Here is a 21,408-nt window from a genome sequence, read left to right as displayed (position 1 = left end):
TTGCTGAAAAGTTTTTCCTCCAAATTCAGAGTTGTGCATACGTCACAGGACGACGTCAGCATGGAGAGGCTGAGCGTTTGGGACGTGTTACAGCAGTAAAAACAGCAGCTGCAGTTTTCATAAATTCAGTTTTATTTCTGTTGTTACACATTCAGGCTTACAAAATAAAAGCAGCACAACTGGCAAGCTTTTATTGTGAAATAACAACAGCAGGAAATATTTCACAGTAACTACGTAAAGGTCCAGTCAGGCAGCTCAAGCTCGAGCTGGCTGGTTCCAGGTCCAGCTGCCGGTACTTCTACAGGTTCTGCTCTGGTTCAGGGTGCTCAGAGCTCCTGGTGTGAGGACTAATCCAGTTCATATGGGCTAAACAGACCACACACCTGTTGCCGCAAGGCGTGCACTCTATGAGGCACCACCTCCCTTGCGGTCTTTGTAGAGTTCTGCAAGCTTCCGAAACTTTGGCCCCCACTCACTCAGGAAGTGGTAGCTCTGCTCCGACTCCAGCGAGGTTAACGAGCTAAACGAGCTCAGCGACACAGCAGCTGACCCGCTGCCCTCCAAAGCGTACGTCTGCACAGAGTCAAAGGGTGGTGCCGTCATGTCCAGGTTGGCCTCCCGGAGCCGGTCCTCGATGAACTCCTGGAACAGTTGGTGTTTATCTTCCCTGGATGGCGGGGGCTCAGGGGCGGTGACATGGTAGCTCCGTTTGGTCTCGTTCAGGTGTCTCAGCGTGAACATGTCGAAGGCCTCGGTGTCCTCCTCGCCACCGCCCTCATCGTCATAACAAACAATATTCTCACGAACATCTCGCTCATCGTCAATAATCAGAGGCTCCTTCCTTCTGCGTCTGATGGCCCCTGTTACCATAGCGACACCTAAGGGCAGACGAAGGGGTGGAGTCATCTTAAAAAGTTTACAAGGCAGAGGTGATGGCGGCAAAGTCAAGTAATTTTAAATGAAGTTCTGCAGCACGACCCTGGATGTGGAAGTTTTCATCTTCCTGAAAGTGACATGGGTTCAGAATTCCACACACACAATATCAGAATCCTACTTTACTCCTTGTGTGATATTTGTTGTTGTTCTCTGCACTGGTAGAGTTGTTTGCTTCCCTGCTACAGACCAACGAACAGCTTCCAGCTATCTTCATAGATAATTGGCAAGCCTTCTGGAGGAAACCTGGTCTTGCATCCATCCCACTTTGGATGGAGCAGCTCTTATTTCTAGAAATATGGACAAATTTATTAAACCCCCCAAAATATGACTATCCAGAGTTGGGACCAGGAAGCAGAGTTGCAGTCTTACACGCCTCTCTGCAGCTTCTCTCCTCCTGCTACCCCCCAAACCCATCTCCATAGAGACGAGCATTAAAAGGTCGTCTGTTGTAACCCTTTCTATGTCAGAAATTCTCCAAAGACCACTACAGGTTTTCTTATGCAGCGTCTGACTGGCAGCTGATTCGATCGTTTTCACAGACCCCACCAAACCCTGACAAGATGGTACAGGTGACGCTGAGAACAGCTGGTCGGGGTAATGTTCCTGGCAGACACGTGAAAGCTGAGCCCGTCAGTGTCCCAATGAAGTCATCATCATTTATAGAGCACTCCACAGCTGACACAAAATGCTCTACACTGGAACTAAATAATAAAAAACAAACATAAAATATACCCAATAAAATAAAAAACAGGAGAAAAACTAAAAGCTCGCTGCTTTCAGGTGACTTCAGATTTGGTTCTAGTTTCATCAGTTTGATGATCTACTCCAGCTTCAGCTAGTTTTTTTATTCTACCTCATGGACAGAGGTTCTGGATCAGCTCTAAGCCAACCAGGTTCTACTTCTTGTTTCTGACTTTACTGAGTTTAACTTGAAGAGGCGCGACGTTGTCTCAGGTCATACCCAGCAGTGTGAGGAGACCGGTGAGGAGGACAACAGCGGCGAGGCTGAGGCCTTCTGGCAGCAGCAGCGCTGACATCTCCTGGACGCAGCTGCGACGATTTCCATGAAGATCGCACTCGCAGACGCTGACGGTCAGCGTGTTGGTGCTGCTGAGAGGCGGAGTCCCGCAGTCTGAAATCACCACCGGCAGGAAGTAGAGCGGCCGCTCCCGCTGCAGGAACCCGGCCCGCCACGTCAGGACAGACGCCGTGTTGTCTGAGGACAGACAGACAGATCGACGTCATCACCAGCAGCTTTTAAGGTGGAACACAGAGTGCTATCTAAGGGGGTGCCATGCCAAGCAAAGAACTAAAACGTGTGGGAGGAGCTACAGCGAGAAGCTCATGGATGATTGGCAGCTGGAGATCCTGTGAAGGTTTTTGCTTTGTGGTAATGGGTTAGAAAGAGATGGCACCGCTCAGTGTGTTCGCTGAAACCACGAGGGACAAACACACACAGACGGGACAACGTGGGACACCAACCGGGCGGTCCGCTGAACCGACAGGTCACACAACTCAAACGGGCCGTCCTCCACACAGTCCTCACTCACAAAGTCTCTCCAAAGGGAATATTACGGCTAACGGGCGGATCCTGTTTCAGTGCAGGTAGCCACCAGTGAACAACAAGGACAGGCGGTGCATGACGTCAGCTTGTTAACATAAAATTCACTGTTGCAGCACTAAAGTGATCCCCTTACACCCAGTTTAAGGGCCCTTATTTTCCTCATGAACCAATGAGTGACAGGTTCCAATGTGACTACCAGCCACAACATCACTGACACAGGAGGCGTTAAACCTTAAATTCAGGCTGGTCCATGTACACCACAGAGCTGCTCTGTTTCATTGAAGTTATCTTTGGTTTTAAGGTGGACTGCACAGTTCTGCTGTATACTGATTAAGGTGGACTGTACCGTTGTTGTCTCTCAGGACGAAGCTTTGGTTCCAGGCAGCCTTGGCAGCCAAAGAAAACAGGAAGTGATGTCCATTCTTGGCTTCATCCAAATCCACGGCGCTCAGCGTCACAATGATCTAAAGGTCAAAGGTCAAACAGAGGCAGAAAATCAGAAGCACATCCAGTCACCAACGCTCATGTGACCTGAGAAGGGACTTCTGGATCCATCTCAGTAACAGATTACAGAGATTTCACAGACGATGCTCATTAAATAACGGATATCAGTGACATCACAGCCACAGCAGCTGTATTTACCTGTCTGTCTACACACCTGCTCACTCGCCTTCTGCTCACTCGCTCACCTTTCTGTGAACACCTGTCTGTAAGCCACAAGTGAGCCTCACCTGTCCCGGCTGGGCGTCCTCACAGACGGATGTCTGGTACTCGACGGGAAAGCTCGGAGCGTTGTCATTGACGTCTGTCACAGAGACCAGAACCACGGCTTTGCCCACCTGAGAGTGATCCACTGAGACAGACACACCTGTCAGATACACCTGCTGCTCGCAGGAAGACAAACTGATGTCATGTGACTTACAGCTCTCTGTGGCGAGCACAGTGATGTTGTGCAGAGCGCTCAGCTCTCTGTCCAGACGTCTGCTCGTCCGGATCACGCCTGATTGTCTGTCAATGTCAAAGTAGTTCTCCACGTCCGACTTCCTGTCGATGGCGTACCTGCAGAGGAGCACAGGTGTTGTCTTTGCGTTTTGGTGGAAATGTGTTTGCAGTGATTTTACCGCCTCGCGTCTTACCTGATGGGACAATTTGAGGCGTCGGGGTCGTGAGCTGAAACCGATCCCACCTCAGTTCCCACCGGCGCTGCCTCTGAAACCGCCATCTGGCTGATGCGGGGGGAAAAACACGGAGGCTCGTTCACGTCCTCCACCTGCAGCCGGACTGTCGCCACGTCGCTGAACGGCCCAGCTGACAGAAAGCGGGTGTCCATGTAGCGATTGGATGCCTCGACGCGTAAAGCGTAGCTGGTCTTGGTCTCAAAGTCCAGAGTCTGAGGAGGAGGGAGGACATGACATCACAGGTGCCTCTGAGTGCAGGCTGTTCGCCCTGGAGATCCGAGTACTTCTGAATATTTAGCGTAACAAAAACGCCACGATGCATTAACTGTTTCTGAAGCGCTGTGGATGCTCCTACAAAGCTGAGCCGCCTGACAGCACACCAACAGATGTTTGAGCTGCACCTCATCAAGAGGGGCCTTCATGGGAATGGAGGCCAGAGCTATGACAGAGTCTGTGCACCACGGTCCAGCTTACAACATTAGAAACGTCACATTGGCAGCAAATAGGAAAAGAACTACAGCGTAATTATTAAGAGAGCTGCGAGTCAGACGAGAACACGGCTCTCCAACGTAATCAGAAGGTAAAAACCTCAGGAGCTTATTTCACCTACAAACTCAAATCAGTTATTTTCTGTATAAAGAAAACTGAAGCTACCAGGATGTTTCTGCCGTCTTACACATCCTGCTGGCGTTTTCTCTGCATCGCTAAAGAACAGAAATTATATCCTGCTGCATTTAGTGTTCATTAACATGAAATTTACCAGTAAGGGAAAGTGACTTTTAATCAAACTGCTGAATGTTTCAGTCACAGCACAGAAGCTGCTCTCATAAATGTGTTAAAAGATGGTCACCTGAAAACAGACCCCGTTACTGTTACACCTCAGTACAGGTGAGAACTCAGGTGTGCTTCTCAGACAGGTAGAAGGCAGGAATTAGCTCCATGCCTCATGGAGGCTCGAGGGTCAGTCCTCCAGTCCATTATGTCATGAATGCAGGGTGGGTTACACAGACGAGTTGGCTCTGTCACAAAAAGACCTTTTTGTGGACAGTTGGCACTTTAACAGAGACAAGCCTGAGATGTTTTATGTGTCCAGCAAGACTTGAGAGGCTTATTCGTGTGTACAGGGATGACGATGCTCTACTTACTGGCTTCCTCTAAGGCTGGAAAGACGGCTGCAGTTAGCAAACAGAGCACATCACTCCAACTCCCTGTCTTAGCTTCCAAGAAGTATTGCTAATGGTTTAAAAGTCGGAGGATGGCTCAGGCCCTGATGTATCTGACTTCATATCAGCAGGGCTTTCAGTTAGTGGTGCCCAGATCTGAAACTACACACGGGGAGATGATTTATCTGCTGCCCACCGCTGGAGCCAGCGACACATGGAGGTCAGACTGACCGAAGCTGGAAACCTATCTACTTTTGTTCTCCTTTGTAAGTCATGTTACTGGGTTGAATAAACTAGCGTGGCCATCAGTAAAACGTGGTCATGCGATTATGTGAAGGTGACACCCACATTTATTCTCATTGTGCTGGAACAGACACGACTGCTGACAGAAGAGAACAGAAAGGAAACCTTTATCTGAGCGATGAATCTAAAATCAGAACAATAAAAAAAATGTCATCTGCAAGAGACGCAGCGAGCTAAATTTATACAGCTGTGAGCAGCTGCCGAGCAGCAGGGACGTCCTCTGGGACGCACACGAGGCCAGTGCTAACGCGATGATGCAACGATCACAGGGACGCGTCCCGAGAAGACTCGGAAGAGTTCACAGTGGACAGAAACATCAGAACCAAAAACTGGAGATTTCTGTGACCTACAAACAATCCAGAACCTTGATCAGGATGACCAGTCCTTCCTGTGTGTGGGGGTCTGTGAGCATCCTGAAGGTTCCCAGTCCATCCCCGTCCAGGATCCTGTAGTCCATCTCAGCGTTTGGACCCGCGTCCGCATCCAGAGCTTTGATCTTCGCGACCACCGCTGACACCAGTGTGGATTCTGGGACGCTGAACTGGTAACTCTCTGTGGGTCACAGAGGATGAAGCCTGAATGAGTGCCTGCAGCGCCCCCTTCAGTTCAATTCAATTCTTTATTGTCTCTGGGGAAATTAGTGCAACAGCAAGCGCAGTCACAGCGGGGTATGTGTTGTGAACAGGACCCAGAAGCAGGGAGAGGTCAGGTGAACAAAAAAACGAGCCTTTATTTGGCTGGTGGCAGGAGATAAACATGAAAACTATGAGAGACTATGGTGGGGATCACAGATGACCTGACAATGAAACACAGAAAACAGAGGACGTAAATACACAGGAGGTGATCAGGGGAAGTGGGGACACATGGGGAAACAGCTGACACAATGGCTGTATCCCAATTCAGGGTCTGCAGCCTCAACGATCCTCAAGGGCCGCGTACTCAAAGACCGCTAAGGCCGGAAGTGCGAGGCTTGTGAAGTGGGACGGTCTAGCCTCCGTTGCGCTGCCCAGGTTGCTTAGCAACCATGATACTAACAGCTGGAAACGTGTCATACAGCTGTGTTTGACAGAAATGAAGGAGAAAATCTTTTGTTCATTTGTTTGTTTCTACATGAGCTTTGATCATTCTCTGTGAGATGAAGCTCAGCTATTGAACGGCGTATATTTTAAAGTAAAGGCTTTAAAACCAAGTTAGTACAAACGTCACTGATGTCACGTGACTTTGCCGACATGTGGCCAACAGGAATGTTTAAGGTTCTTCGTTATTAAACATTTGCACATAAATAAGTGACATCATATTCAGTACTTACTTAAAGTTTACTCTTCGGCCGCCCCTCATCCGCCGTTTTTTTCGGCAAAATTATCCACACCCACCGCCGCGCTATGCATTCTGGGATATGGTGGGCCACGAAGTCTAAACCACCACGTCCTTAAAATTCAGGGGAATGAAGGACGCATTTGAGGGCTGCATTTCGAGCAGCCTTTGAATTGGGACAGCCTTCGGCGCGTCGCTGTGACGTAATCGGCCTTAAAATGCGGCCTTTAAGGCTGCAGACCCTGGATTGGGATACAGCCGAGGTGGAAAGTCACAATGAACAAGAACGCACCAGACTCTTTCAAAATAAAACAGGAAACATGGAGACGTAGACATGACAACACAATACACAGCCCTAAAACACATGAAAGACAAGAAACAGAATTTAAAAAACTCATGAGACAGATGATAATAATGGCAAACCAAAACTCAACTAAACCTTAAATAAGAATAACAAAGGAACTTATCATACAACCTTAACATAAGAGACTCAAAAATACAAAATAAAGCACTGGGTCAGAGAGGCAGCCTGTGACCAGTGCAACAATGAGAATAAACAAAACAATAATAAAAAGCCACAAGACATTTATTTTCCATTAAGAAGACAGGTTGCAGTCGGGATAAAAGAAACCAGGAGTCTTTGGTCGTCCTCACAGGTACTCTAAAACAACGGCCAGAGGGCAACAAGTCAAACTCAGTGTGAAGTGGATGGTTCAAACGGTTAACAGAATGAGCCTTCCTCAGCACATGCTTGTTACAAATGGTCAAAAGTCCGTCTTGCCAAACGCCCTGAGAGTTTGCTGCAAGTTTTTACCCAAAGTCCCAACCGATTCTTGTTCTTCAGAGTCATGTTACCAAACCAAGCAGATAAATGATTCAATAAAACTTCTGTAAAACAAGGACAAAATTTCAGATAAGACATTAAAAGATCTCATTTGCCTTAAAAAGAACAGTTTTTGCTGAACTTGTTTGGTAGTGGCATCAGCATGAGGCTCAAAACACAGTTTGTGGTCAAGAACAACCCTAAATACTTGTAACACTCCGCAATCTCAGGACATCATGTTGGAATAAGGTCACGACGCTCTGCAGGCTCACTGTTAAAAATCCAGCAGGCAGAGGGAGGAGCTGTGATTTCTAAAGAAACTCTGTTAGGTTTGAATCCAGAAGGACAGGAAAAGGAGAGAGTCAAATATCAATGAACAGGTGTTAACAGGATGCTCTCAGGTGAGACTCACTGCGGGGGAAGCGAGGTGGGTTGTCGTTGACATCAGTCAGCATCACAGTGACCGTTGTGGTTCCTGACAGACCTCCCATCTGACCAATCATGTCTTTGGCCTGAATGACCAGCAGGTAATGGTCCCGCAGCTCCCGGTCCATGTCGGGCAGGGCTGTACGCACCAAACCTGCAGACAGGTGAGACATTAGCACAGTCTGAAGGTGAGCATGAGCGCCCAGATGACAAACATCGGAATGTGACATAATCAACATGACGCATTCATAATTGATCCACATGCTGACATTAAAAAGGTCACAGGTGTTGTGCGGCGCCGACACAAACCGATGTGAACGTGACATCATGTGGCCTCATTTACACACAGTAAATAAAGCGGCTTCAGGCGAAGAGGCCGAAGCTGCTTTAATCCGCTTTAATCTGCTGCAATCTGACTACATCTGATGTGTGAAGCAGCAAAGGAGGATTCAGAGAGGAGGCGTGACCGTGTCACCTTCAACACGAAGGTGGTTACAGACAACTCTGCAGCCAAACGCTCATGGGTAAAGTCAGTCATGGTCTGTAGCAGTTTAATCCCAACTGGTCGTGGCGTCACCAAGTGCTCTCTGCGTTTCACAGCCACACGCTCACCTGACTTTGGCTCCACAGAGAAATATGGCTGCCCCTGCAGGATGCTGTAAACCAGGTGGGCGGAGTTTCCATAGGTCGGATCATCGGCGTCTGTCGCCACCACGGTCAACACAGACGTACCTGTACAAAATCAAACTTTATTCAAACAGGGAGTGCTGCCGTCTCGTAGAAACGCTGTCAAACCTAAATTTGGATTTGCTCCAACTAGTGAATTCTGAGATGGTGTCTTCATAAAACAAACCAAGGGACTTAACTGAAGTCTTAACGTTTCAGGATCAACACTAGTGAGCATGTGCAATGGGACCAACAACAGGAGACTCACCTGGAGGACAGAAAACCTATCCAGGTGTTTCACAACAAGAACCTGCTCAGCTCTGGTTTGTACATTGCCTGTTCAACCTCAGACTTTCACATTAAAAGCCTGCATGACATCAGGTTTTCACGTTACAAGCAGAAGTCTATGAAAATGGCTTCTGCTTGCTGAATCGCTGCTGATCTAATTCACGTTCAGCTGAGGTGACTTCAGTGCAGATAGAAACGAGTGGACTGTAAAAAAGCTAACTCCACTCACACATGAAATCTGCCTGTTCACACGGGACTATGTGAAGACAAAAGCTGGTTCTGGACTCACCTACAGGTGACCTCTCAGCCACCCGGGCCACATACGGTCCATCCAGGAACTTGGGCTCGTTGTCGTTGATGTCCTGGACCTTGATGATGAACTGGGACTCGGGTTCGAGCGGCAGGTTGGTATTTCGGTCTCGAGCCTGAGCTCTCAGTGTGTAGTACGCCTGCTGTTCCCGATCCAAGCTTTTGGTGGTGTGTATGTCTCCGGTGTCCTCATCAATGGAGAAGATGGACATTGCTCCTTCGCCGCTCAGGACGTACCTCACCTGTCCGTCACCTTTATCCAGGTCAGAGTGGAGCTGCAGGAAACCAGTTGAGTACAACAAATATTTCTTATTGTTATTTTCGAGAAAATGAACCTTCAAAGGTGGAGCTCGCCGTGAAACAAAGCAAATGTGCCCGTTTCACTTTAAATAAGCATCACCTGTTTCCCTGTTTTGACCTTTGAACTGCACAATCAACAAACTGGTGTTTTTATGCCACATTTCTTACTACAAGCCTGACTCAGTGCTGCTAACATTCACACAGTACAATGGACAAGTATACGCCAGGGATTAAACCATCAACCTCCCAGTTAGGAGACGTCCCACTCTTACTCCTGAACCACAGCCACACTGTACCAGGTTCACCAGGTACATCCATCCACACCATAAACTCAGAGTGGAGTTCCTCCTGATGTCCTTTAGTTCCCTCACTCTGTTCCCTTTCGTCTTTGGGCTTTCTCCAAATGAACGCTTTCCAAATACCAGTTTGATAGCCGATGTTCTTGGAAAAGTCCTAATCCAGTACCCAGAAGAACTTCCTGATTAAAGTTTGTCATATTTTTAATCCACTTTAGATTCAGTAGAATTACCGCTAGTTTTATGTTTCTTAATTTTTTCCCTGAAGAATTTTGTTTATTCATTATTGGTTTCTGTTTGGACTTCTGGGTCTGTGACATGCTTAAAGTTCTCATCCAAAACAAAAGTATGAGCTATGAACTGCTGCTGGGAACAAAAACAAGTTTCTGTTCTGGTTCAGAGACACTTTAAATCTGCTGCAACAAAGCTGCACAGAAACATCTCCTTCGCACCGACACATCTGAACCCCACATCTATGATGCAGAGCCAGGACGTAGGCCCGGACCGGTACGGGCACCTGCACGGGCACCTGCACGGGCCCTGGGCCTGGAGCCGTCATTTAGACTAAATCTGTAAATCTACAGTTCGTACCTTTCCGATGTAGAGCGGCTCGTCTCCCGTGTACTCCTCCAGGACGAAGAACTGGTTCCACACCCAGCTTCTCCTCCTCCTGCTCTGGGTGGAGTAGACACCCGCTCCCCCTCCTCGTGTTCTTGCTGACACCTGAAGGAGGGCCGTGGAGTTCAGCGTCATTGCCCCGCAGCCGGACGTCTCCCACAGGGAAAGGATGATTACAGTGAGCATGCTCGGGAGACGCAGAAAGCTCATCTCTGAGGTTAACAGGCGTGGCCAGCAAAAAGATGTCAGTGGCAGGAGCTGCTGGTGGGATCGTTTGAGCCAAAGAGAATGAAAGTTTACCGTAAGCACCTGTCCTCTCTTTTAATATTGATGATGTCATTAAACTCTATCAGGGCATGAATGAGTTCTCAGCTCACTTTGAATTTTTAACAAAATCCTGAGACAAATGAATCAAAATGTAACTCAGTCATTTTCCAATGATCAGTTTGGTAACATTACTGCGATGTAAATGAGCTCAGTTTGAAGGATTTATCTCAGAGTGCTGCTGCAGAGCATCTCTTTGTGTTACCCTCTGAACTTTTTATGAAGCAAACGTACAACGTTGGAGAAGTGTGATTATAGAAACATATTTTAGCCCAGTTTAAAGGATTTTGTTAATCTGAAGCTCCTCTTCATCCCGTTAAATCTGCTCTAGTAATCTGAAAGCACTCTCCTCACTCTTAAATCTGCTGTTTTTGCCAACTCTGACCTTAAATACACAAACCAGCAGTCTTACCTTCCAGCTGCTGATCGGACCGTCCCCTGTGGATCTGTAGGTTATTGACAGCAATTGCATCAGATGACGATGACTGATTATTGATGAAAGAGTAGCAGCAGCTCCGACGCTCTATCCCTCTCTGCCACTCTCTGTCTGTCACACAAACCCCGCTCCCTTTGAGGAGGGGGTGTTAGGCTCCGCCTCATCAGCAGGGGGGGAGGAGTCAAATGACTTGGACCGAGGACGGCAGCTTCTTCATGTGTTGTTTTAATGAACATCTTCTCAATAAGCGCTCCTCAATAAGCCTGAACACTTGTAATGAGGACTTTGTCATTTTGAAGTTTTTACGGGTTTTTGAACCCTGCCGAGTTTCTGTGTTGGACGGAGATGGAGCACAAACGTTATCCCTGCAACTTCTAACCCTCCAGGTTTCCTCAGCTCACCGTCATGCAACATTTTCTCCTCCCATTACAAAAATCTTCATTGTCTGAAACTCCTCCTGCTCCTCTTCCTCACAGTTTCTCGCTGACATTTACAGAGATATTTTTGGAAGAGATCATTTTTAATAGGAACAAGTTCCTAACAAGGATAGATCACAGCAAAGCATTCCTCAAACATGTTCATTTAAGTGCTGTATGTTTGTCCCAGGTCTCTAGAGCAGCTTTGTATGATTCACAGTTCAAAATGATCCTTCTGATACTGACTCTCCACTCAGTTTCTTCTGACTGAAGGTTTGGACAGGTGGGTGGGGCTGCTGTGCCTGAGATGGCCACATAAAGATTAGAGATGGACCGATCCGATATTACGTATCGGTATCGGTCCGATACTGACCTAAATTACTGGATCGGATATCGGAGAAAAATAAAAAATGTAATCGATCCATTAAATATCACGAAAGCACCTCACAAAACTTGCAACACGCTATAACTCGCCTCAGAACGTTAGCACGTCGGAGCAGTATGCATCACGTGATAGAGCGGCTGTGGCATGCGGGACCTGTCAGTGGTCTGGATAGCATTTGGAGCTTCGCTAGCAACCCGGCATTTCATCTCCGACAAAGTTATCCCGAGAGAAGTAAAGCAAGTGTGTAAGTCCATCTCTGAATGTTTGTAAAGCATTCCTGCATTAAGCTTAACAAGCGATATATGGAGCGACTGCCTCTTCTTGCTGCTACTTCAATCATGAAACTGATCAATGATCAGCTGATCGGCTTTTCTGTCGCGAGTCCGTGTCTCTTGTTTGCTTTTGGCCCACTTTGCACCAGAAAGAGGAAACCAGCGGCTGAACAACAGCAGCACGTTTAAGCTTGATCAGCTGTTGTTAGAATTTATTTATTATTACTTTCTACACCAGGATCTTTTTCTACAGCTGACGTAACTGTGCAGGGGCGGATCTAGCAAAGTTTAGCCAGGGGGGCCGATAGGGCATGAACAGGGAAAAGGGGGCACAAAGACATACTTTTCTTTCTTATTCTCATTTAAAATGTCTAGCTTTTAATAAATAATTATCTGACACCCAAAGTTTTAATCTGAAGTAAAATGAATAGAAGTCAATTACTGTATATAGTGACTATTAAGTCTAATATATATACCCTAGTAAGCTATAGTACTTTTTCCTTTGGGAAGGTACCATCTGTGCAGTCTGCAATTTTGTTGAAGAAAGATGTTGAATCTATTTAATATTTCTTGAAAAATAATTGATTTCTGTGCATTTTTTTTCACACTGCATCAAATTAAGGTTGATTACGTCGATTAAGCATCATGAGGTGGAGCGTGAGGGGTGGTTCCCTATTTTTTATTTATTTATTTTTGTTGCTGGGAGTTGGAACCCTATTAGTTAGGTTGCTTAATATTTATGCTAAGTACTCTTTAAAATACCAGAATAGGGAGGATGGTGTAGGTTTAAGTTTATTAGATTGATCAGTATTGCTGAACTATGAAATATTTTTTTTTGCATACAGGTATAACAGAATAGCTTTAGTGTAGTTGTTGTTTTAAACTTGAGTATGAACTTATACAAAATGCAGCAAGATATTTAAAAAACAGTTTTGTTGATTAAAAAACACTATATCGGATTCATATCGGTATCAGCAGATATCCAAATTTATGATATCGGTATCGGACATAAAAAAGTGGTATCGTGCCATCTCTAATAAAGATGCTGTTACTCTCGCTTTAATATGAAAATCCAGCACTGAAACAGGAGATAGATGACAGAAAGCAAGGAGAAGCTGAACCTCTGACAGACTCTCAGTGAGAATGAAAACTCACAGGGGAGGCCTCAAGTCAAAACTCAAAGCTTAAACACAAAACAATGTTCAGAAAATTGAATTAAAGGGCATCAGGGCCTGTTATTGATTACTGACTGATGTGTGATTAATCAGACTGTGGATCAAATGACTGAAAAGAGTCCTGAGGTGTGAAGAGATCGTGATGGATGTCTGATGGAGGACTTTCCTTTTTGCTAAAGCATATAGTTAGGGCTGGATCAGGTGACCCTGAATCCTCCCTTATAATAATAATTGCATTTATATAGCGCTTTTCAAGGCACCCAAAGCGCTTTACAATGCCACTATTCATTCACTCTCACATTCATACACTGGTGGAGGCAGCTACAGTTGTGGGGCAGACTGAAAGAAGCGAGGCTGCCATATCGCGCCATCGGCCCCTCTGGCCATCACCAGTAGGCAAGTAGGGTAAAGTGTCTTGCCCAAGGACACAACGACCAGGACAGAGAGCCCGGGGATCGAACTGGTAACCTTCCAGTTACAGATGCGCTTCCCAACCCCCTGAGCCACGGTCACCCCTTAGTTATGCTGCAATAGGTGTAGGCTACTGAGGGATTCCCATGATGCAATGGGTGTTTCTTCTTCACTCACTATGTATTAACAGACCTCTCTGCATTGAATCATATCTGTTATTAACCTCTGTCTCTCTTCCACAGCATGTCTTTATTCTGTCTTCCTTCTCTCACCCCAACCAATCACAGCAGATGGCCCCGCCCCTCCCTGAGCCTGGTTCTTCCTGTTAAAAGGGAGTTTTTCCTTCCCACTCTCGCCAAAGTGCTTGCTCATGGGGGTCATATGATTGTTGGGTTTTTTTCTCTGTATGTATTATTGTAGGGTCTACATTACAATACTCTCCACTCCACCTAACTGTAGTAGCAAAGGGGTGGAGTGGAGAGAGTGTGGACCCAAATGCAAACACTGGCAACGGACTTAAACTGAAAACACACCTTTTGTTGAGGCAGAAGAAACACAAACACAGCGCAGTAAGATAATGACTACACTGACAAAAGCTAAACAGGAAGGAAACTAGAAACATGTATAAACAACTTTAAAACCTTGAGATGTGAAAACTGAAAAATAGGAAATGCACTGGGAAATACGTAGATGATCTGGCGACAAACAGAGGAACACGAGGGCTTAAACACACAATTGACCCCTCTGAGGGGGTCATATGATTGTAGAGGGATAACGAGGAAATGACACACAACGAGGCTGGGGGAAGCAAAACTGAAAAGTAAAACAGGAAACGTAAGGCAGGCACTCGAGACTGTCAAAGTAAAACAGGAAACATGACACAACTGGGTCAGACATGACCAGTGTTGGGTAAGTTACTTTAAAATAGTAACTTAGTTACATTACTAGTTACTTCTCTCAAAAGTAACTCAGTTACTTCAAGTTACTCGTTACTTTCAAAGTAACTAGTTACTAGGGAAAGTAACTTTGGTTTTACTCAGAATTCTCTTGTTAATGTGTTTCTTCCATAACTTTGCCAGTCTTCTAGCTTGCTTACTTGCCACAGTGCACTGTGCCACCTACCAATAGAAAGGAAAAGATACTGTGCATATTTCCACGAGAGAAATCCCACACCTGGACCGTCATTGACTGCTGCCATGATTCTAGCCTACGTCACAGAGTCATGTGCGCCTTTTACATCCAACACAAAAACTGCAGTCGTGGTGCTTTGATTGTACTCAGAACTCGGAAATTCTGCCTTCTGAATAGGAAGATGTAGGTAACACCAGACTGCAGATGAGCTGCATACAGGGCTGGACTGGGACAGAAAATTGGCCCGGACATTTTAGACACCATTATAGGAAAAATCATAAAGCCTTTGAATGAAAACAAACGCTGTTGTGACAGTGATGTACACTGTTTTGATGGTATATATGCATCAATCTATCAATCGTTTGTTGTAAGATTCAGATAATTATTTTTTAAAAGCGAGACATTTTAAATGAGAATAAGATAGAAAAGTATTTCTTTGTGCCCCCCTCTCCCTGTTAATGCCCTACCTGGCCCCCCTGGCAACACTTTGCTAGATCCGCACCTGCACAGTTACCAGCTGTCAGCTACTTAGAAAAGGATGCTGGTGTTATTTGTCTCTCAGAAACAGTTCATAACTTCAACTCATCCATGTCACCTAAAAGGTAAACCTGTTTCTCCATCACCTGTTCAGCTCTGATGATCCAGTAAGGACATCTCCTGGTTTCATCTTCATGTTTCCCTCTCACCAGATATACAAACCGACATCATGACCAGCAGCTTTACAGCTGTGGCTCCAGCAAACATCAGCTGATACTAGAAATTAATATTAAATACATTCTAACAACAGCTGATCAAGCTTAAACATGCTGCTGTTGTTTAGCGCGACATCCGCTGGTTTCCTCTTTCTGGCGCAAAGTGAGCGATAAATAAACAAGAGAGCTGATCAGCTGATCATTGATCAGTTTCATGATTGAAGTAGAAACGGGAGAGGGAGGGGGAGAGAATGAGAGGAGAGGCAGCTGTGCAGCAAAGACACAGAATAACTCCAGCTTTGTGCCTTTTTCATTGTAGCTGAATTACGGGACAAACTGTTCCTTTTCACCTCAATAAGAAACGCGTAATATTTTCTCTGAATACCAGACGGGATGGTTGGCAACTCTAATAACTTATGAACAAAATAAAGTTCAACATCATTAACTTCATAGCACCACCCAGCTGTATAGAAACTCCGTCATGCTAGCTAGCACGCAGTACGGAAAAAGTCAGCACAACGAAAATAAACTCAGAATCAGAATCAGAATCAGAATGGGTTTATTGCCAGATGTTGAGGTTTACAACATTAGGAAATTGCTGCGGTGCTTCAGTGCAGACAATAAGAATTAAAGTGCTATGTAGAAAGAAAGATATGTGCATGAGATATATACATGAGAATAAGAATTATGAGTGCTACGTAGAAAGTGCTACGTACTCCACCTAAACTTGGTTTATATCTGACCCAGAGAGACTGCAGGTCATAACTTCTTACCTGAAGTTCAGTTCACACTTGGACCGGCGGCCGCCTCGGGTCTCTTTTCCTTCTGCATCCCCTTTCTCCAGCCCCAGAACGTGTTGCTTTCTCTCATCCACCTGCTGGCCTCCACCACTTGCTAATGTTACTGAATCTGTGGAAGCTCCGCGATAGCCACCACACGAAGTAACGAGTAACGAGCCTATCTAAATCCCAGTAACGACTAACGCGTTCCTGATTTTGGCATAATAACTAGTTACCGTGCTCGTTACCACAATAATAACGTAGTTACTGTAACGCGTTACTTAATAACGCGTTAGTCCCAACACTGGACATGACACAAGGAACTCAGGGGAAGCACAGAGACAGAAATTAAGAGACTAGAAACGAAATAACAATGAAATCAAAGACTATTCATAATTCAAAAACACAAAATGCTGGGTCACAGACCCCGGACCGTGACGAATAAGGACTGATAAAGGTCTGAAGGAGCTCTGATGGGCTCCTGCAGGGCCCAGTGTGAAGATGCTTGTTTGACATTTACACCAGACAGCAGGAAATAAGAATAAATAACATATAAGCTGCAGGAAGTCCAAATCAGAGGTGAAGAAGAAAAAACCACAGGGAACTGTTCTGTTGAGCCTCGTTTCCAAACTTCCGTCCTACCTGTGCTCATCACCTGCCTGAATGATCGCTGCTCTTGGTCAGCTGATCAGTTACTGGAAATGAACCAGTACATTTTCCTGAGCTACTTGAGTAAACAGAGAGAGAGAGAAAGAGAAAAGGCTGACTTTGTCTACTGAGTGGGAGTCTGCCTGCAGGAGCTGCCACAAGATTTTATCAAGCTTAAGTCAAACATCACAGGAAGTCTACCACCACGCCACCTTCATCAGCATTATCCTCTTCATCTTCTCATGTCGGTCTCAGCAGTTCATCAGCAGATCAAACTCTGCCGTGGTTCATCTGCAGGTTTATGACATGCAGCTCACAGGACAGCTGTTTATATTTAGAATGAGAAGAAGTGTGTGTTTCCACTTTGAGAGGAACAGCCAGGAACTGAGCGATGACAGTGCTGCACAGTTTAAAGCTTGGTGAGGCTGTGGTTATGCTGTTGTTAAGTGGACAAGCAACTGATATAGGACAGAAAACTGTCTCAGAGGTCAAAGGTCAGTACTGCAAGGTAATAGGTACCTAATGTGAATCTTCCGTTTGTCTAAAGGGGTGGGGGCGGAGCCACAGAGACCCGTGAGTCTCAGGTGTTCTGATCTGTGACAGCCTGCAGCTGCTCTGAGCTCAGGTGTTCACAGGAAGTGAATCAAGTGCTACTGAGGGCAACACACACACACACACACACACACACACACACACACACACACACACACACACACACACACACACACACACACACACAGCTAAAAAAAAACACTACCGCATGAAACCATGACATCAGTGAGAGGACAGCTGATGTCACCAGGACTGCACCGGGCAGAGAGCATGCTGGGAAACATCTCCTCGCTGTGCTAAGTGGAGCGGAGGACAAGCTGATTGTTTCCAGAGATAAACAAGTCCTGCAGACAAACAAGAACTCACAGCTGAGCTCTGCAGGTTTGACTTAAGGACACTTCTGCAGCAGTTCAAACCACAGCAGAGTTACTCAGGTGTCAACAAAGGGTCATACGTCTGCTTCAAACTTAAATTTACACAGGCCCAGACTCTTCAGTTCACATTTATTTGAACAACAAGATCAACAGACACAGAGAGAGGTGACACAAACAGCCAAGAACAGACAGGTCAGCAGGTAAGAACAAGGTCAGTGACTCCATCGTCTGTGCTGATGATTCAGAGATTCATGAAGCAGAGCTCAGAGGTTGGTGATGTTCATACCCTCAGAGCTGTGGACCATGCCTGAATACCTTCAACATGAACACAGCTCATCCACAAACAGCAGAGCATCATCATCATCATCACTTTTATTCATAAAGCACAAAGTGCTGTAGATTTGAACTAAATAATAAAATTACATAAGATATAAATAAAATAATTAAATAAATCACACAAAAAAAATTCCATCCATCTCAGTTGACTGAAAACAATTCTCTCTAAAGCCTTGGAAAGTAAAGGCATCTTGGAAACATAATTAGCTAAGGCTGTGTGATCAAGGCAGCGGCTGCACTGCTGCATGTTTGAAATTTGCAGGAACCACAGCAGAGGACACACTGCCCTAGAGCAGCTGAAGCTGGCCTTCAGACTGACACACGACAGTGGACACAATGACATACAACAACAACAACAACAACAACAAGCAAGAACAGGAATGAGAACTGTGAAGTGCTTCCTGCTTCCTGTCACAGATTCCCACTGTGAACTCGCCGTGGTCTCCAACTACAGACAAAGACAGAACTGACAGGGCTTCAATGTGTTTAGTGCTTTAAATGCATTTCTGTATAATAACTGTGCTGCAGTAACACCTGTGACAGGTCTGAACCTGAAGCTGGAGGCTGTACTGTGACGCAGGACCTCGTCTTATCCGGATACCTTCAAGGTTAAGCTTGGGGCTTCTGGACTGTGAAGGTGGTTCATTTCTTAACATGGCGATTTACTGATGTTTCCATCACCACCTGCTGACCAATCAGTTCTCCAGAAAATACTGTCGCCATTCCTGGAAGATCCCTCACAGCTCTGTGTGTGAACAGTCGGAGGCTGTGAAGTTTTTACTAGTGTGATGTTTTAATAAATAATAAGTTCATTATTATTTCTGTCAGCAGCAGTGAGCAGCATTAATATCTGCTCCTGAAACAGGTCCGCTGCACCGGCTGAGCTCAGATCAGATTTGAGTTCACTTTGTTCTTTACTGTCAAACAGCAGCGAGTCTGCAGCTGAGAGCGCGCAAAGCTGCGAGGGGAGGTTGTGCTACAACTAGTAGCTCAGTGTTCCAACATTCGAAAGAAGGGACTGCTCTCACAGCTAGAGATTGGAACTGACCTGACCAGGATCATGGCCAAGCTTGAAACCTGGATCCCCCGTAGCCGGTTACCAAGATTACGTGAAGTACCCTCAGAAGGTCTGCTAGATGATGTTAATGCAGCACTACGGGCAATACCTACAACCACAATTACCGACACTAACAAGCTGATCTACAATACGGCAGCAGTGATCAGTGAGATGCTTGGTTACAAGTTGAACAGCCACAAGGGGCAGTACCCTCCATGGAGAAGGAGGCTAGAGGGCAAGATCAAAGTAGCACGGAGGGAGGTTAGCCAACTAACGGAGTTGCAGAAAGGTGCGACAAATAAGGTGCCTAAGAAATACAGCAAGCTATCCATACCTGAGGCCTTGGAAACTGCCAAGCAAAGACTCACAGCCTTGGCCAGCCGCTTGAGGAGGTACACCAGAGAGATAGAAGGCAGGAGAATAAACCAGCTGTTCTCCACAGAACCAGCAAAGGTGTACTCTCAGTGGCAAGGGAACAATAAGAGAACAGCACCACCAAGGCTGGAGACGGAGCAATACTGGAAGAGCATATGGGAGAAGGATGCAACCCATAACGGCAATGCTCAGTGGCTAGTGGATCTGAGGGCAGACCACAGCGACCTCCCTGAACAGGGTCCAGTAACCATCACAGTGGCAGATATCCAAGAAAGGGTCTCCAGTATGAAGAGTTGGACAGCACCAGGGCCCGACATGGTTCACGCCTACTGGCTGAAGAAGCTGACTGCACTCCACGAGCGTCTGGCAGCACAAATGAACCAGCTGCTAGTTAACGAGAGACACCCGGAATGGCTAACTGAAGGCCGGACGGTCCTGATCCCCAAGGACCCCAAGAAGGGACCGGTCCCCTCCAACTACCGACCAATAACCTGCCTCAGTACTACATGGAAGCTCCTGTCAGGCATCATATCGGCTAAGATGAACAGGCACATGGGTCAATACATGAGCGGGACACAGAAAGGAATTGGCAAGAATACCAGAGGTGCAAAACACCAGCTACTGGTAGACAGAACAATCAGCCGAGACTGCAAGACCAGACTGACCAACCTGTGCACTGCCTGGATTGATTACAAGAAGGCCTATGACTCAATGCCCCACAGCTGGATACTGGAATGCCTAGAATTGTACAAGATCAATGGGACCCTAAGAGCCTTCATCAGGAACTCAATGGGGATGTGGCGTACAACACTAGAGGCCAACTCCAAGCCCATAGCACAAGTTACCATCAAGTGCGGGATCTACCAAGGAGATGCTCTGTCCCCACTGCTGTTCTGCATAGGCCTGAACCCCCTCAGTGAGATCATTAACAAGACTGGCTACGGATACCGACTACGGAACGGAGCAGTTGTCAGCCACCTCCTGTACATGGATGACATCAAGCTGTATGCCAAGAGTGAACGAGACATCGATTCACTGATCCACACTACCAGGCTATACAGCAATGACATTGGAATGTCGTTCGGACTGGAGAAGTGTAGTCGGATGGTAACAAAGAGAGGGAAGGTAGTCAGAACTGAGGGGATTGAACTACCAGAAGGCAACATTGCAGACATAGAGGACAGTTACAAGTACCTGGGGATCCCGCAGGCAAATGGGAACCATGAAGAGGCCGCTAGAAAGGCTGCAACCACCAAGTACCTGCAGAGGGTCAGGCAAGTCCTGAGGAGTCAGCTGAATGGTAAGAACAAGATCCGGGCCATCAACACATACGCCCTGCCCGTGATCAGGTACCCTGCTGGGGTAATAGGCTGGCCAAAGGAGGAGATAGAAGCCACTGACATAAAGACAAGAAAGCTCCTGACCATGCATGGAGGGTTTCACCCCAAGTCCAGCACCCTGAGGCTGTACGCTAAGCGGAAGGAAGGGGGCCGGGGACTGGTGAGTGTCAGCACCACAGTCCAGGATGAGACAAGGAACATCCAAGAATACATTGGGAAGATGGCCCCAACTGACAGTGTGCTCAGTGAATACCTCAGGCAGCAGAAACCCAAGAAAGAGGAGGGAGACGAGGAACCATCATGGAAGGACAGGCCCCTGCACGGTATGTACCACCGGCAGATAGAGGAGGTGGCTGATATCCAGAAATCCTACCAGTGGCTGGACAAAGCTGGACTGAAAGACAGCACAGAGGCACTAATCATGGCAGCACAAGAACAAGCTCTGAGTACAAGATCCATAGAGGCTGGGGTCTATCACACCAGGCAAGACCCCAGGTGCAGGCTGTGTAAAGATGCCCCAG

The 21,408-nt window shown here is 46.5% G+C and overlaps 1 protein-coding gene across 2 annotated transcripts; it reads right to left on the bottom strand.

The window, feature by feature from the left end:
• Nucleotides 1–158: 158 nt before the first annotated feature.
• On the bottom strand, nucleotides 159–11,599 carry LOC146686783 (cadherin-7-like). 2 transcript variants are annotated; one of them, XM_085438959.1, is made up of 12 exons: nucleotides 10,921–11,599; nucleotides 10,158–10,445; nucleotides 8,951–9,245; nucleotides 8,320–8,439; nucleotides 7,694–7,861; nucleotides 5,509–5,696; nucleotides 3,637–3,890; nucleotides 3,423–3,559; nucleotides 3,232–3,353; nucleotides 2,847–2,964; nucleotides 1,898–2,152; nucleotides 159–878 (listed from the first exon to the last, which is right to left on the bottom strand). In XM_085438959.1, the coding sequence occupies exons 1-12, from the start codon at nucleotides 10,978–10,980 to the stop codon at nucleotides 406–408; spliced, it is 2,478 nt and encodes an 825-aa protein (XP_085295085.1). In that variant the 5' UTR covers nucleotides 10,981–11,599; the 3' UTR covers nucleotides 159–405. The 2 variants fall into 2 exon arrangements, with proteins under 2 accessions (XP_085295085.1, XP_085295084.1); XM_085438958.1 differs by lacking the exon at nucleotides 10,921–11,599 and having other exon boundaries at nucleotides 10,158–10,818.
• Nucleotides 11,600–21,408: the final 9,809 nt, after the last annotated feature.

The sequence above is a fragment of the Copadichromis virginalis genome, linkage group LG18, assembly GCF_057382275.1.
Source record: "Copadichromis virginalis isolate Kocher_CV1m ecotype Utaka linkage group LG18, C_Virginalis_male_GT1.1, whole genome shotgun sequence".
NCBI lineage: Eukaryota > Metazoa > Chordata > Actinopteri > Cichliformes > Cichlidae > Copadichromis > Copadichromis virginalis.
The sequence above is the reverse complement of the archived record's forward strand: the minus strand, read 5'-3'. Positions and strand labels throughout refer to the sequence as shown.

Bases quoted from the DNA above. Each gene is read 5' to 3' on its own strand.
- LOC146686783 (XM_085438959.1), bottom strand. From the start codon at position 10,980: ATGCAATTGCTGTCAATAACCTACAGATCCACAGGGGACGGTCCGATC. The intron at 10,446-10,920 runs GTAAGACTGCTG...CGATCCCACCAG, and splicing joins GTCCGATCAGCAGCTGGAAG to CAGCTCCTGCCACTGACATC. The intron at 2,965-3,231 runs GTGAGGCTCACT...TTTGACCTTTAG, and splicing joins AGGACGCCCAGCCGGGACAG to ATCATTGTGACGCTGAGCGC.